The sequence below is a fragment of the Zonotrichia leucophrys genome, chromosome 5 (assembly GCF_028769735.1).
Source record: "Zonotrichia leucophrys gambelii isolate GWCS_2022_RI chromosome 5, RI_Zleu_2.0, whole genome shotgun sequence".
NCBI classification, from domain to species: Eukaryota; Metazoa; Chordata; class Aves; order Passeriformes; family Passerellidae; genus Zonotrichia; species Zonotrichia leucophrys.
The window spans coordinates 5891396-5906788 of record NC_088175.1 but is presented as its reverse complement, the minus strand read 5'-3'; the positions used below and the strand labels follow the sequence as shown (position 1 = coordinate 5906788).

The 15393-nt window shown below is 39.2% G+C and overlaps 1 protein-coding gene across 4 annotated transcripts in view; it reads left to right on the top strand.

The window, feature by feature from the left end:
* Positions 1 to 15393, top strand: part of TECPR2 (tectonin beta-propeller repeat containing 2) — a 43584-nt gene that overhangs the window by 10742 nt on the left and 17449 nt on the right. For 2 of the 4 annotated variants that reach the window (XM_064716027.1, XM_064716024.1), the window contains 9 exons: positions 1219 to 1683; positions 2294 to 3291; positions 4619 to 4802; positions 6554 to 6727; positions 9216 to 9396; positions 10820 to 10961; positions 12168 to 12408; positions 13165 to 13254; positions 14098 to 14331. In XM_064716027.1, the coding sequence (XP_064572097.1) occupies positions 1219 to 1683; positions 2294 to 3291; positions 4619 to 4802; positions 6554 to 6727; positions 9216 to 9396; positions 10820 to 10961; positions 12168 to 12408; positions 13165 to 13254; positions 14098 to 14331 (2709 nt within the window). The remainder of the gene's footprint in view (positions 1 to 1218; positions 1684 to 2293; positions 3292 to 4618; positions 4803 to 6553; positions 6728 to 9215; positions 9397 to 10819; positions 10962 to 12167; positions 12409 to 13164; positions 13255 to 14097; positions 14332 to 15393) is intronic. The other 2 variants (XM_064716025.1, XM_064716026.1) reach the window with 1 other exon arrangement.

Below are 15393 nucleotides of genomic sequence, written 5' to 3'. Positions count from 1 at the left end.
AGTGTGTACCTCATGGAACACGGTGCCTGTTGTACTTTTTTAATAACAAAAAACCAAAACCAACAAAACCGAAACACATCGAACCTCAGACAAATCCCTTCAGATTGTTACAAAAACCTGCCAGGTCCTGTAGAGTTACTCATCTGTTCTGATAGGTTATATTTAGAGATCTGGTTTATCTGCTTATCTGAGCTTCTCTTTTGGCTGCAGTCAGAATGGGGGCATTAAGAAATTAAATATGCTTGCTTTTTTGGAGAGTGGATCAGCATTAACCTAACGAGGCATCTCTAATCTGTGCATTTGGGAGCTCATTCTGAACCATGATGCTGAAGCAGTCTGGATTCCTGATCATGGTTTAGGATCAGTCTCAACAGCTGAATATGTTGATTCTGTGCCACCTGTCACCAACCACGTTCCAGGGGAAATCTCAGCATTCCCAGCAATGAAAAAAAAAAAGAAAGAATTGGCAAATAAATCCAAAGAATGCTCACTAAAATACCAAAAATAATTTGGCTGTTTCATACTTGTTGCCATCTGAGTTAAACATTTATGTTACTAGAACTCTTTAAAAGGGACTACTAATGCATTTAAATACTCCATCTTAGCTTTGTTTTAGCAAAATGCTAATAAATGTGCTATGAAGTCTCATTCAGTGCTGGAAAACTTGACTTTCTTGTCATTGCATGTTGGCAATAGCTTTAGTCATTTAGGCAGGTCTTTACTCACAAACTTCTGGAGACTGTTTATTATTTTAATTTCAACTTTCAAGTACAGTTTGAAAGGAGCCTTTAGAAGTGTATTTTCTGCTAATCACTGCAGTGATTTATCTGGTAATTTTCCTCGATTTTTTTTCAAGCTACTGAATGTTTGAATGAAGAAGTTAAAGTTACAGGATGGCACTTCAGTGTGTGATAGAATTGGATCTTCCAAGCTGCAGACCTGTACTGTTCTTTTTACAGAAATATAAATACAGAATTTTGCTAATAGAAGTTTGTTACAGGGCTTGGGGGAGGTGCTTTCTTATAGATTAATTTGCAGGGAGTTTATAGTGTGTGTGTGCACAGGTGTTTATTTTTAAATGTTGTTAGCTTAGAAATTTTTTTTCATAAATATTCTTTTCATTCAATACTCTCTGAAATTATGCCCATACTCACATGATGCTAGTATTTATACTTGAACTAGTATTTATACTTTTATTTTTCTCTTGGACAATTTCAGATGTGAATTCAAAATTGTCAAATCCTTTAACAGATACAAGTCCTAAATTGCTGACCCCGTCATCAGTAGTTTCATCCGTATCATCCAGCCCTTCAGTGGAAACAGAAAGAAAAATGGTTACTTCTCCTTCAGTGACTGGTGATAAAAATGGCACCACTTCTTCAGTGAAAGATGATCTGGAAACTCCAACACTATCAGAGAAAAGCTTTGAAAGAGTGGGAGACTTGAGCAGTGAAGGCAGGAGAAGGGGCTGCTCTGTGGTGAGCGAATCCCGGAGCAGGAGCAGCTCTCTGAACTCCGTGGACAGCGGCTCCAGCTTCCTGCTGTGTGCAGAGCAACTTCCAGAAGCTCAGAGGGAAGGGCAGCTTTCCTCACAACGCTTCAGCACCATCAGCTCTGAAGATTTTGACCAAGAACTGATTGTAAAGCCAATTAAAGTGAAAAAGAAAAAAAAGAAGAAACAGGGTAGGTGGAGCAGAGCTTTGCCTGGCACTGCAAGTTATGAGAGCACATTGCATGGAGGAGTCTGTGTTGGGCAGGCTTCCTGTGTTCTGTGGTGTTGTGCTTCTGAAATGGCTGAGGGGTTGTGGTGGGCCATTTCTGTTTAAGATGAAAATCTCCTTTAAAAGTGATAAATTGATGAAGTCTTTTTAGATCTGTTTGGAGTTAATTTCTTTTGTTTTGCTTTATGTAAATATGCTTTGAGTTCTGATGTATTTGTTAATGGGACTACACAGTGGACTCTGTGTCCAGTTGTATGTTGGAATTGTGTAATATCTATTCATCCTATTCAGAATATTTGGCAGTGTCTTTCTTAGCCATCCTCTTTAGTTTCATGAAGTAGTGTGAGTACTCAGTTATTTTAATTGTTTACTGTATTAAGACTTTTTTTGCTTTATATGTATCATTTAATGTTAAAGTTGAAAAAAAAATCAGTATGGTTAAAATTTAGATTTAGCTTTGTTCTTCCTCCAGTTCTGAAAATATTTTAATTTCTTGCTTGGCGCTGGGATTTAATAGATTTTATTAATACTATTTTTCTCCTTCTTTTTCATGTGTGTGTGTGTGATAACAGAAAGTGGGACAAGGAGAAACCACAGCTCTCTGGAAGGCACACCCATTTATGAGCGTCAGCTTTCTGGTGACAGTCCACATTCCTTGAATGCAGACTCCTTTTCCATGACTTCCAGCATCATGAGTGGCAGCATTGATCATTTGAGTACTGGATCTCCAGATCAGGAAAGCATGTTCAGCATGGAGTCCCATACAATCTTGCAAGAAGATAATGGTTCAGAAACTTTCAGTGTCCTGCAGTCTCCTGAGTTAGCAAATGCACTAATTAATGAAGAAAATGGAGATGTGGCTGATTTACAGAAACTTCCAAACAGTGACAGTGGCATGGGTACTTCAGCTGTTATAGATCCTTTGACATCTGCATCTCCTCTGAGGCTCACAGAAGACTTGACAGGCAGTGTTGGTGGTGAATGTAATGGTGCTGTGGTTTCTGCAAGCAATGAATGCTCTCCTGGAAAGCTGAGCCAGGAGGAGGAGGAGCAGGATTTTCCTACATTGTGTAAAGTAGATGAAGACTTGGATAAAATGAAGCTGCAGGATACTGAAAAATCTTCTGAAGATGCAGACCTTACAGACCAGATGTTTTTGGAATGTGACAGTATACTTGGTGTCCAGACATCTCTGACACCAAAGGAAAGTGATGAAACTGGTGAGGAAGACCAACAGCAGCTCTCTCTAATCCACAGTGCTCTGTCAGACCCTTCTGCCCTCCAGTGTGACATCTCTGACAATGTTCATTCAGATAACTGTTCCATTTCTGGGTGGAATTTTGAAAGTGCAATCAAAGCTAAATGTAGTACTAGCACTGCTGAAAGGGTAGCAGACACTCATGAAAGTAGAACTGAAAAATCTGCCTCAAGTGATGAAGAGGATATTTATGGGCATGGATTACCATATTCATCTTCAGAGACCAGCATGCCTGAAGTTGGTGCTGTGCCTGGTGCACAGGATGCAGCAAAGATAAGCCTAGATGAAATGGTGCTGTTAAAATCTGATCAGGTATTTCTTTTTGGTTTAATTAAAGGACCTTTAACCTTAAAAAGAAGCAAAAAGAAACATTCCTGCAGTTACTGTCCTTTATATCTCTAGAAGAGCAATTTTTTAAACTTGATTCAATACACAAGTAAAATACAACAGTATGTGTTGTAACTCCTAAAAAATGTGATATATCTGACTTCAAAGTGGGTGATGTGTGCTTGCAATGCAAAGAAGCTGTTCTGGCTGTATTATTCCCAGCTCAACAAAAATGCTGTTAGAAACCCATCCATTAAAGAGTGAACAGTAAAACTCAGTCACGCTCAAAGGCTGCTGCTTGTTTGGCTCTCCAGTAGTCCAAATTCTGCATGATGCTGTTCCCAAATTCAGCTGGCTTCATGAAGAATTAATGCTAATTATCTCACATGGCTGGCTTCTGCTTAAGGATTATTTTACCTCTAAATACTCAGAATAAGGATTAGTCTTTGCCCCCTAGCCAGCAATAGTTAGTTCTGTTTAAAATGTAGACAGTTTCCTTCTTCTGTTATCCCTCTTTCTTTCATAGTTATTTGTGGGTAATCCTCATAGATACTATAGAAAAGAAGTATTAAAGTTAATTGTAAAATCTGCAAAAGAATCACTGTGACTTTTAGCAGAAGTCTTAAGAAGGAAATGCAGTTTTTGTAGGGTGGGGGAATTGTTTCTTTTAGATCTGTAACAGCCTTGTATTGAGATCAACCAAATACTAATTCATAAAGGTTGAGGTATAAATTGTTGGTGTCCTATCTACTAACAACTGCTGCCCAAAGTGCAGAAGATTTTTGTTTCAGGTTATGGTGTTCTTACACTCTGTCATGTTCAGAAACCTCCCCTGGTAGTGTATGCAGTGCTTGAGTTCACCTCATGCAGGCAATCAAAATTAAAGGGAGCAGCCTGTAAACCAGATTTGTGCAAGACATGGCTCCTCTACAATACAGAGAGTACCAGAGCTGGATATTCAGCTGTCTCTGCCCTTCAGCTTTGTTCCCTTTGCTCATCACTTCCTAGACAATGAATAATTTCCTGAACTACAAGCAGACTGTACATTTTTATGTGTTCCTTCTTTGGAGCAGGATGACAGGGTGGAGGGGTTTTTTTTTTCTAAATGTGTTGTTTAAGCAGTCTCACTGTGCACATACAGCCTTAGAGATCTGTGACAGATGTAGTTTTATTTCACACAAGGCAAATTTATTCATTGATTAAAGTACTTTGGTTTTTTTAAAATCAAAACATGGGAGCTGCTCTTCTTATATACTCATTTTCTTATGCACTTGGAAGACACCTGACACTGTTCTGACTGTACAGTTTTTAGTTTGCAGAGAGCTGGATGGGATACTCTGGCCCTGGCTATGGCATCCTGAGCCTGGTTGTCTCAGAAAAATACATTTGGTGCCTGGACTACCGGGGCAGCCTGTACTGCAGCGCCCTTCCCGCGGCCGGCCTGCGCTGGCAGAAGTTTGAGGATGGGGTCCAGCAGGTGGCAGTTTCCCCCTCAGGTAGGTTGGCTGCCTTGTAAATATAGAACTTGGATAGACTTGGGCACTTTCTTTGTTTTTTTGGGGTTTTTTTGTTGGCTTTTTGTGATGTTTTTTTAGTATCACTTATTATTTAATTAGATGTAACTTGTCATCTTTATGAGATAACATATGCACTCAACCATATATGTAATTTCCACATAGGAGTTTATTGTTTGTTTGGTTTTTTTTCCAAATCAATTACTTCCAGAAACTTAGTTGTTTAGGGCTTGCTTCATGTAAAAGTAGCGTGTTGGTTTGGATTTCTTTTTGTTTGTTTGTTTTTTAAATAGTCACAGTTATATGGCTGCATCTTCACTACCTCTGCATCCCATGTTCTAGTTTAAGTGGCTGTCTACCAGGTTCACATTGCATTTTGGGAGGTTTCCAATGTGCATTTATTTGCCTGGTTAATGTGAACTTCAGAAGTAGCATTTAGTGGTAGGCAGAGAAGAAAGAGCTCCTTGTCTGTACAAAACCTTGATTTTTGTTGCAGAGCTATGGAAGTTCTTGGGTGTGAGGGTGGTGAGGCACAGGAAGAGGTTGCCCAGAGAAACTGTGGATGCCCCATCCCTGGAAGTGTTCAAGGCCAGGCTGGATGAGGCCTTCAGCAATCTGGTCAAGTGAGAGGTGTCCCTGCTCTGGCAGGGGGGTTGGAACTAGATGATCTTTAAGATCCCTTCCCACCCAAACCATTCTGTGATTCAGTTTTAAAGTTCTTTTTCTTGTAAGTGTAGAACTGGCTTTGTGTATGCGTGGGTTGGTTGATTTTATTTCTTTTTGAATGCTGAAGAAAAAAACTTTGAAGTTTTAGTACATTTGCATATGCATTTGTTCTGGATGGCTGTGAATGAGGATTATGTTGGATTAAAATTAAGCAGGTTTTGGTTATAAACTTGCGTCACTTTTGGCCTTCCAGATTGTTCCAGGGCTGGAGTGAAAATACAAAGTTTCTCAGTCATTTTGTCTCCTGCCTTGCCACTACTTTTCTTCACTGTCATCTCTAAAAGCACATGCCAGTCTTCCCTTCTGTCTGTAGGGGAAGACTTGCTATCTGTTTTAAGAAAAAAATTCTGTTTGATCTGTGGCTGAGCTTTGCTATAGCCAAAACAATTTTGGGGTACTTGTAGTAGGTGAGAGTGTGGCCTCATCCAGCTCAGTGTCTTACCCTTAAAAGTGGTCCTGCAGGGTCCCTGCAGAAAAGTGAAAGGCATGGGCATGTGTCATATTTGACTGTGGTAGTTTCAGGCTGCAGTTGATGGTGGCTCAAGCTGCCTGGGCAAAAAGGTTGTTCCTCTGCATTTCTTATCCTTCAATTCACCCAGTTTTCACTGAATCTGTGCAAGTTTCTAGCATCCCCAGTTTGCCATGGATGTGTTAATGCAGGAGCAGGTTAACCACAGCATGTCAAAATGGAATTAAATGCAACTTTGTGGAACCATTCGAAGGAAATTAATATGACAATGTACTGTTCTGGTACAAGCCAGCAGTTAAGTTTGGATCTCCATTTGGTTTTCTTTTTTAAAGATATTGTTATGTATTAGAAGTCAGCTACTGTTATGGTCTTGTTTTAACAAAAAAAAATTGTTAAGGGGCTTTTTAAACTTGCATTTTTGTTTGATGCTTTTGATTTGCTTTTCCCCTCCTGTTAGTTTAGGTGTAGCTGGGACACATCACCTGTGGCTGTTGCAGTCATTATGTGCTATTATGTTCTTTCTTTGCTTCTCTTACAGGGACTCTTCTCTGGAAGATTGAACAGAAGACTAACAAAGCTTTTGCTTGTGGAAAAGTAACTATAAAAGGAAAAAGGCACTGGTATGAGGCTTTACCCCAGGCTGTATTTGTAGCTCTAAGTGATGACACTGCCTGGATTATCAGAACAAATGGAGATCTGTATCTGCAAACAGGTACCTGAATTAATTGCAGGCTCTTTGGATTTTTGTGGGCTGAGATTATTAGATTGCAATCTATGGGATGATGGCAATTTGCTATAAACTTTTATCCACAGCCAGGACGTAAGGAAACATTTTTATCTTGAGAAACACTTGGAAACAGTTGTGAGATTTGGTGTAATTAGGAGAGTGGAAAAGCCAGTTAGTTCATGGCCACTTGTTTTGTGTATGCCAAGTGGAGTACATATAGTACAGAGGATTTATGGCATGGGGAAGGTATGAGATGGATGGAGATAAATAGAAAGGGATTATAGAAAATATCAAAAGAATACCCTTGCTTTGAAAGTGGTATGGTGCACTGAAACAACTCAGCCTTAAGTGGGCAGAATAGGGAAAAGTAGATGGTTTGTGTTTTGAAAAGCACAGATCTCTAGAAGGTAAGAGTTACCACCTGGTAATGGCAGGAAGGTATTCTGGGACAGAAGATGGTGAGGTGCTTTGGGAATATAGCCAAGTGTTGTGTGTTCTGTGTGATAGAGAAAGCAAAGCCATGGGGGAACAGAATGGGCTGTGGAGCAGGAATTGCAGCTGCCTTCTTCCTGGATGTCAGTGAGGCACAAACTGGACAAAGGGGCATTGTAGAGGCAACTTTGAAGTCCTGGCCTTAGTTTTTGTCGCAGAAAATGAAGGCCTTTGTCAGGGATGAGCCATTTGTCGGTGAGGGGAGACTCAGACACTCAATATGAGTGATAAGCAAATTCCGTTTATTGAAGAGAGCATCAGACACTTATACAGCAAATAATAAGCTTATGAATATTCTGTAAGCCAAGCAATCTATTGGTTAAACTATGCCATGAACTCTTCCTCATTCCTTAGGGGTTACATCTCTCTTTTCTCATGTCTCTTTCACTGTTTGTTATCCTACCACAGCTAGTCCCAAGGACACACTATCTCACAGGTGCAGGACTTGGAATTAGCCACAGTTTTGTACTTTTCCATTTTCTAGCACCTAAATTCCCAACAAGTTTTAAGTTCTTCAGTGAGTAGAAGAGGATGTATTTGGAAGGTGTTATGCAAACAGTGTTCAGGCTAAATGCAAGCAGCTAGGATGAAGGGTGGTAGTACTTGTTACAGAGTTAAGGGAGAAAAGTACCAAGGACTCTCAGGCATGTGAGACTTGCACAGGGTTACTAAGGAAAAATTACCAATAATATGATGAAGGAATTACTGGTGAATGAAGAGGAGGACTGGGTTAAGGGCAAACTGTATAAGACATATACAGGCAGGACACCATGTCTGAGTGGCTATCAAAATTTTTATTTACCTTTTATTTAATTTTGGCACTCTCCTAATTTCTCTTTTACGTTTAGTTTCTGTAGCACAATGCCAAAATTCTTTGTGATTAAAAAAACTGTTTTAAGTACACATCACTGTTTCAAAGACAGTGTATTGTTTTTTTTTTAGTTAAGTGTAGCAGTCCTAGAGAAATCAAGCAGCCTGCCTGTGGTCACATGCATACTGCCAACAGGCATGGATAGTGATGATGGAGAGTAAATTTTGGATGCTAATCATACAGGGCTCTGTGGAGGTTTAAATCAATATTTTTCTTCCCTTTGAGAGATTGGTTTGATTACATCAGCTTACATTCTGCTGTTCTTAGGCTTCCAGATTTGGCTTTTGATGCAAAAAATAAATTCTCAGTATATCAGTCTTCCTAATGAGAGGCAGCCAGTGAAAATTGTTGCTCCAGGATCTTTTCATCCCCTTCACTGTCTTGTGTAACATTTATAACAAAAGTGTGTGCTCAGAGGTTTAGAAATGAGTGTTCTTGTTAGTCTAGAATATATTATACACATGAGTCTGTTCATACTGGTTTTGGCAGCATGAGGAGATGAAACAAAAGCTGTGTCTCCTGAGATGTTTCACATGCAGTTTCCTATGTGTAAATCAAGCTTCAGTGTAATTCTAAAGAAGACATGTTCCTGTAGATCAGCTGTAGAAATGTGTGCAAACTGCCTGTAAATCTACCAGAACCTCTCTGCTCCTTTCAGTACTACACACTGTGGCATGCTCTTTTGTAATTGCTCTGCTGTCACTACTGAGATCAGGTTGCTTCTCTCCCTGGCATGTTTTGGGCAAAAGTTCTTCCATTACTGGCTTTTTCTTTGACTCTTCTGTCAGCCCTAGTAGAGGTTTTATAAATGGAGATTCCTGGTGCTGACACTAGAGGGAGAAAAGGAACAGAAATGACAGCACTGGACGTGCACTGTGCAGGGTGTTGAAGGATGTACAGTGTCTTATTTTTTAGAGGAAATTATTAGTAGTTTACAGAAAGAGCAGTCACTCAAGGAAATTGTGATCAAATGACAAATGTTAGCATGTCAAGGAGATTGCCTTCCTCATTTTCTTTTATTGAGTTGCTTTATCTCTTTCCTTTTTGTTGCAAAAAGCCGAAGTTTATAAAGCAAAGTTTATAAAGCAATCCTCATTTTCTGATTTCTAGGCCTGAGTGTGGATCGTCCTTGTGCCCGAGCAGTAAAGGTTGACTGCCCTTGTCCACTGTCACAGGTCACGTCCAGGAACAACGTGGTGTGGGCTCTGAGCGAGCAGCGGGCGCTGCTCTACCGCGAGGGAGTGCGCAGCTTCTGCCCCGAGGGCGAGCACTGGAAGAGCGACATTGTCAGGTAATCGCTGCTGGGACGTGCTGCCCACAGCCTGAGTGACACAGGATTGTGCTGGAGCTCCTTGATGCTTGGAAAAGTATTGCCTGAGCTCCTGTGTCTGTATACCACTGTGTGTGGATATAATTATTTTAGCTGTCTGTCTGTGTATACTTCTTTCCATCCATCCATCCCTGCTACGTAATGAAAGGAATTGTCACAAACAGAAGCAGGTTTAAAGAGTGAGAAAAAATTTTAAAATATCTTTATCATGATTGTCAACGGGATTTGCTATTAAATATTCCTTCTTTAATCTGTGGTATAATGGTTTTAAGGAGCTCTCCAGTTTTTTGAGAGGGTTTTTTTTTCTTTTTTATTTTATTTTTACCTGAGATTAAATGTATGCATTTTCTTGGTCATCCACTCAGCTTCTGCACTCCTTAGCCCCAGATTTTTATAAATACTTTGTGTAGTTGGTATTTAGCTTTGTAGTTGATTCTATGCCCACAGTAGTTCATCTGTGATAAAGTTAAAAGCACTGAGTCTCTACTGCTGGCTTTGAGAATGTAGAATTTAGTGTCTCTTGTGACATCAGCCTGGTGCAAGTTTAGGAAGAAATTCAAGTTCTTGTTATCAGGAGATTTTATCTTCTGAATATCCTATTGTGAAACCTTGACTTGTGCTACCTCCCAGCCTGGTATTTGGCTCTTGAACAGTCTGAGAAACTACTGTGTCTTTGTTCAAATGTGAAAATTGCTCATACTCTAATAAGTTTGTTTAATAAAATACCTGCTGATCTACACCTTAGGTACATTTCATGTTCTTGGACTTTGTGTTAAAATTGCAGAAGGCAGTCACTATTTGTTCTTAAATTATCAAGAAAGGTTATCTGAAAGAACTGGCATTGTTTGCTGCCTTTTCAGTGTCTGATATGATCACCTGACTCTGTTGACTTTCTGAGCTTGAAAATCGTTTACTTATGCAGGAAACTTTCAGTCCTAAATTCAGCATTTATCTCTGTCACATAGTTAAGTTGAGTTTTCTCTTTGTGGTCCCTGAACTGCAGGTATTGTTCTCAGAATAGGTCAAGGAAGTTGAGGAGATACATTTATGAAGCTGTCTTATCAAAACCTTAAAGAACACAGCTCTTGATTGCTTATTTATTGAACAAAATAGGGCTTGTTTAGTTTTATTGTTATGTATTCAGGTTTCAAATCTTGAGTGATCTTTGAAGGACTCGTTTTTGTTGTAGTTGTTGAATGTTTTTTACTTAAATAAAATATAAAGTACTGATTAACTGAAAATTTAATGTCAAATGTGTTTTTTAGCTTGGTCCCACTGAATTTCAACCGTGTTAAACTATTAGCATTGTAACAGCTTCCTCAAAATACCATTAACACAAATTTGTATTAAGGTTTTTAACATTTTTACTTGTTTGCATTTCCAGTGAAATGCAAGCTTTGGAACCAGTGTGCATAACCCTTGGTGATCAGCAGACATTATGGGCTCTGGATATCCATGGCAATCTCTGGTTCAGGACTGGTATAGTTTCAAAGAAACCACAAGGAGATGATAACCATTGGTGGCAAGTAGGCATTTTTTTATTTTGCTTTCAGTTTAGTCTTTTACATTGGGTTGATTATTTGTGTTGTTTTCCCACAAGATTCTAAGAAAAAATTCAGTTAATAGTACACTTTATTCAGGATGTTAAAACTTCTGTATGGCTGTGGCTGAAATGTCCACAGTGTGTCTGCTGTAAAGAGGGAAGGAAAACCATCCTGTGCTCATTCAGAGCAGCACTGCAGAAGCTTTCAGGAACACAAGAAATGCTCTGCCAGGTCATAGGATATGCTGGTGAGGCAGAGCATCAAATCTGGCTGCTGAATGCAGCCTTTTCTCTTGTCTTTTAGTGCCCATCCTTTTCCTTAGCTGGAGAAAATAAATAATAAGTTACCATACAAAAGAATGTGTTTCACATTTTTCCATTCAGTTGAGGTTTCTTTGAGCCATGTGGAGCAGCTTGCTTCAGCCACAGTTCATGTGGGTGAGACCAACTCAGTTACTGCAATTATTGTCTGGTATTGACTTGGGATTCCTGACTCTAGTTCCTCCAGCTTTTCTTGTTTTCTCCAGAGATAGGGGTGGGGAAGAAGGGAGTATAAAAACAGTCTTACAGAAAATTTGTCAACATGCTACCTTAGTTACTAGAATTTTGGTCTATGTGCATGTATAATCCCTTTTTGCATGTGAGCATCATGAGTAGCTTGGCTTTGAGGTTATTGGCAAACTGCTGCTCTTTTTGTGCTCTTAGAAATTTCATTCCTTTCTAGGAGTATCCCAGAGTGTTGCCAACCTAGTTGTCCATGACAGAACTTGGGCAATTGCTTATTTAGACCTCCTCCTGCACTGTGAATTAAAATGTCCATGAAGTAGTTGCAAAGGAGTATTGAAGTTTTTGTCATGTGGTTTGAATTGCTACACTGTGCAAATTTCTCTTCCTTTGGAAAATTGAAAATTTACCTCTTAGTTTGCAGAGTTTGGTGTGTTTTTAGAGGGACACATCCTAAAACAAAGGCCTGTCTTAAATGCAGATTTCTAAATGGATAGAAAGGAGTTGTAAGCTGGTTTAATACTGATTGTGGCTTATTAGCAAAACAGTCACTCAAAACATAGCATTTTAATTTTTCCCTTCCTACACTTTGAATTCTAAAAAAAACCTTCTGGTGAAAGATTGTGCAGTTCACCCCAGAGCTTAACTAATTATCATGAGCACTTTTTTTTTCTTTTCCCCCCAGGTAAGCATCACTGATTATGTAGTGTTTGACCAGTGCAGCCTGTTCCAGACCATAATCCAGGCAACTCACACGGTGGCAACAGCAGCTCAGGCCCCTGTGGAGAAGGTGGCTGACAAGCTGAGAATGGCATTTTGGTCACAGCAGCTTCAGTGTCAGCCCAGCCTCCTCGGAGTCAATGGCAGTGGAGTCTGGATCTCTTCAGGCAAAAATGAATTCCATGTAGCAAAGGGAAACTTAGTAGGTTGGTGTGCTTTTGCATCTTAATTTTTTTAAGTTAAGAATATTAAATAGAAGGAAATAACTAACTACAAATCTGTCACCACAGAAATTACCCATGGCAAATCAGAGCAGCTTTAACTTGTTTAAAAATTAAATTACATTATTCATTAGCATTTGGTGTTAAATACTTTCTCATTTAAAGGGAAATATTTTTCATGGAAAAGTCATTGTCAACCAGTGAACTGTGCATAAGTTACTGCTTTTAACACCTACATTTGTCTTTTCTCTGGGATAAGGCAATCTTAAGCTGCTGAAGCTATTTTATCTTGCACAGTGGAGTCTGGCTCATGATCAGTGTGACTGTGCAAGACATAATGTTATGGTTTTGTAGTTGTAATAGAGGAATTGCTTTTTTTTTTCTTGCTACAGTTCTCAAAATAGAATACTTCTTTGGTACATTTCTTTATTTAGATGAACACTAACAATACATCTGGGATACTGTTTAACCTCAACCTCATCACCAAATTGGTCCCCTGTTGAAGACCATTAATATTCTTCTTTATCCTCTTCTGCATTCCCAGTTTTCTCTGTGTGTTTACACAGGTGTTGGGAGGAGACTTCCCCATCCCCCCAACAGTATCTTGAAAGATTCTCATAGAAAATCTTGTCTAAAATATAGTTAATAATTGATTGCAAGAGAATTTCTTCTAAATTTGAAATAACAAATTTTAACAGAAAACTGTGTTTCCTATTAATGCCACTCGTTCTTTCTTTCAAGGCACGTATTGGAATAATATTGTGCCTCGTGGTACTGCTTCTGCCACAAAATGGATTTTTGTGTTGGCTTCCCCTGCTTCATCTAAAGAAGGTTGGTAAATCAACACTGCAGGTGTATAATATCTGATTTTTAAACAGAGTGGAATTGATGGTGTAAGTAATTAAATATCCTGAACTACTTCAGGTATTGGTTGTCTTTTCTGTTTGCAGGGATCTATAGTTGAAGTAGGGTGGAAGTATATCTGTAAAACTATTGGAGATTAAAATAATGTATTATTCAATCTCACCTTTGGTGTGGGGTGGCATCTAACAGGGAAATGGGTGTTCCTCAGGAGCAGCAACTTCCTAACCTGCCAAAGCATGAATTGCCAGAATTTGTAGTTGGAAGTTTCAGAGCATGCTTTGCTGAAGTGCCTGTAGTAACCAAGTGCTTCTCCTGTCAGAGCAGTTACTGCAGCAAAATTGCCCATTATTGGTAAAAGTGAGACCCTGTCAGGGAATTGAACTGCTGGTTACAGTAGTTAGCAATTGCATTATCTAATACACTGGCTTTAGTGGCAAAAATGTGGTTTAGAGCTGAAAAAGAATGCTGCTTTTCAAAGGCTATTATTGAGGATATAAAAGAGCAAAAGAATAAAGAGAGGTGATAGTGCACTGTTACATGTCTTCTCTCTATTAGTTCCTTCAAATGAAACATTTCTTTAAATGAGATCACTTACTACTTCCTTTATTTGAGAAATGGAGTACTTAAGTGCCTAAATAAGGGCTTAGGATGTGTATTTGTACTTCAAAGCCTTACCCTGTGAACATAGCCAAGAAGCTTTAGTTTTGCTTTCAAATGTACTGATAATTTTTTTTTCAGAAGAAGTAGATGTGTAAGCTTTCTCAGAGTGGATTAGGAATTATTTTAATAACAGAAGTGTCCTTTCCATAGGAAGCTTTCTGTGGCTGTGCCAAAGCAACAAGGATCTGTTTTGTGTCAGTGATCAGAATCCTCATTTTCGTCCTTCTACGGTGCAGCTGCCACCAGAGGCTGAAATGGTGCACTACTCTGCCTGCCAGGATGCCATCTGGGCCTTGGATAGTCTTGGGCAGATATTTATCAGAACACTTTCCTCCAGCTGCCCAACAGGGATGCATTGGACAAAACTGGATCTCTCCCAACTAGGTAGGCCATTTGTAGTGAGTAGATTGTCTCTTAAGCACACCATATTTTCCACAAATCACTCAGATTACTGATGTGGAATATAACATTTACTGGCAGGTGGTTGTAAAATATCAGGAACAGATGTGACTTTCAAAGAATGTTCTGTTTAGCCCTTTCCTGGAGACAAAAGGATTCCTGTTTGCAAGGTGCTTTAGTGCATCTTGTGTTGGTCAGTCTGAAGTGGCTCGGCCTGACACGGTGCTGTGCAGGGGCTCCAGCAGCTTTAACTAGGCTGGCTCTTGTACCTCAGTGCAGCCACAGTCACCTGATCTAGGGCACAAACGTCTGAATTTTATGGTTAAATACATTTTTAGCTCCTGCCAAGGAAGAATTATGCTCCAAGAGTTGAATCATTCATGAGTGATGCAGCTGATAGCACTCATGTTGAGATTTATAGTGATGTAAACATTCAGCATAATGCTGAGAATGTGATGCTGGTTAACTGCTCTTTTCATTTGCTCAGGTGCTTGACCATGATTTGATCATTGAAATGTAATCACAGTTTGGAGTTTGGCTCTGGGGTAATCAAGTTATTTGCCACCTTCATAAGTAGTATTCTCATCAGATTTATTTGTTTAATAATCTGACTGTTCGAACATTCTTGTATTTGTGCTCATCTGCACACCTCTTTCAGGTGAAGAGAAAGGAAATTGAGACTGTGCACCATTCTCTCACCATTTTAAAAATAATTTGCAATTTTTCCATTTTTAATGGCAGTGTTCATGACTGGTCTGATAACAGACAAGTTTTAACTTAAGGTTTAAGGAAAGGCAGGCACAGCTGGCAGAGTTTAAGCCTCATGTACAATTTTAGTGTATAGTTTCTAATATTTAATGGAAAAAATATAATCTGTGTCTTTTAAAATTAACTTGTTTTTCAGTTGTACACCAGTTATTTTTCAGACCTGATGATTTGGTGCCAAATCACTCATCATACCTTTCTTTAAACGCTGATCCTTTTACTGACCTACAGGATAGGTCAATAAAAGGCACTTTGTCCTTCTCATGTTCCTTAGTGTGGTTT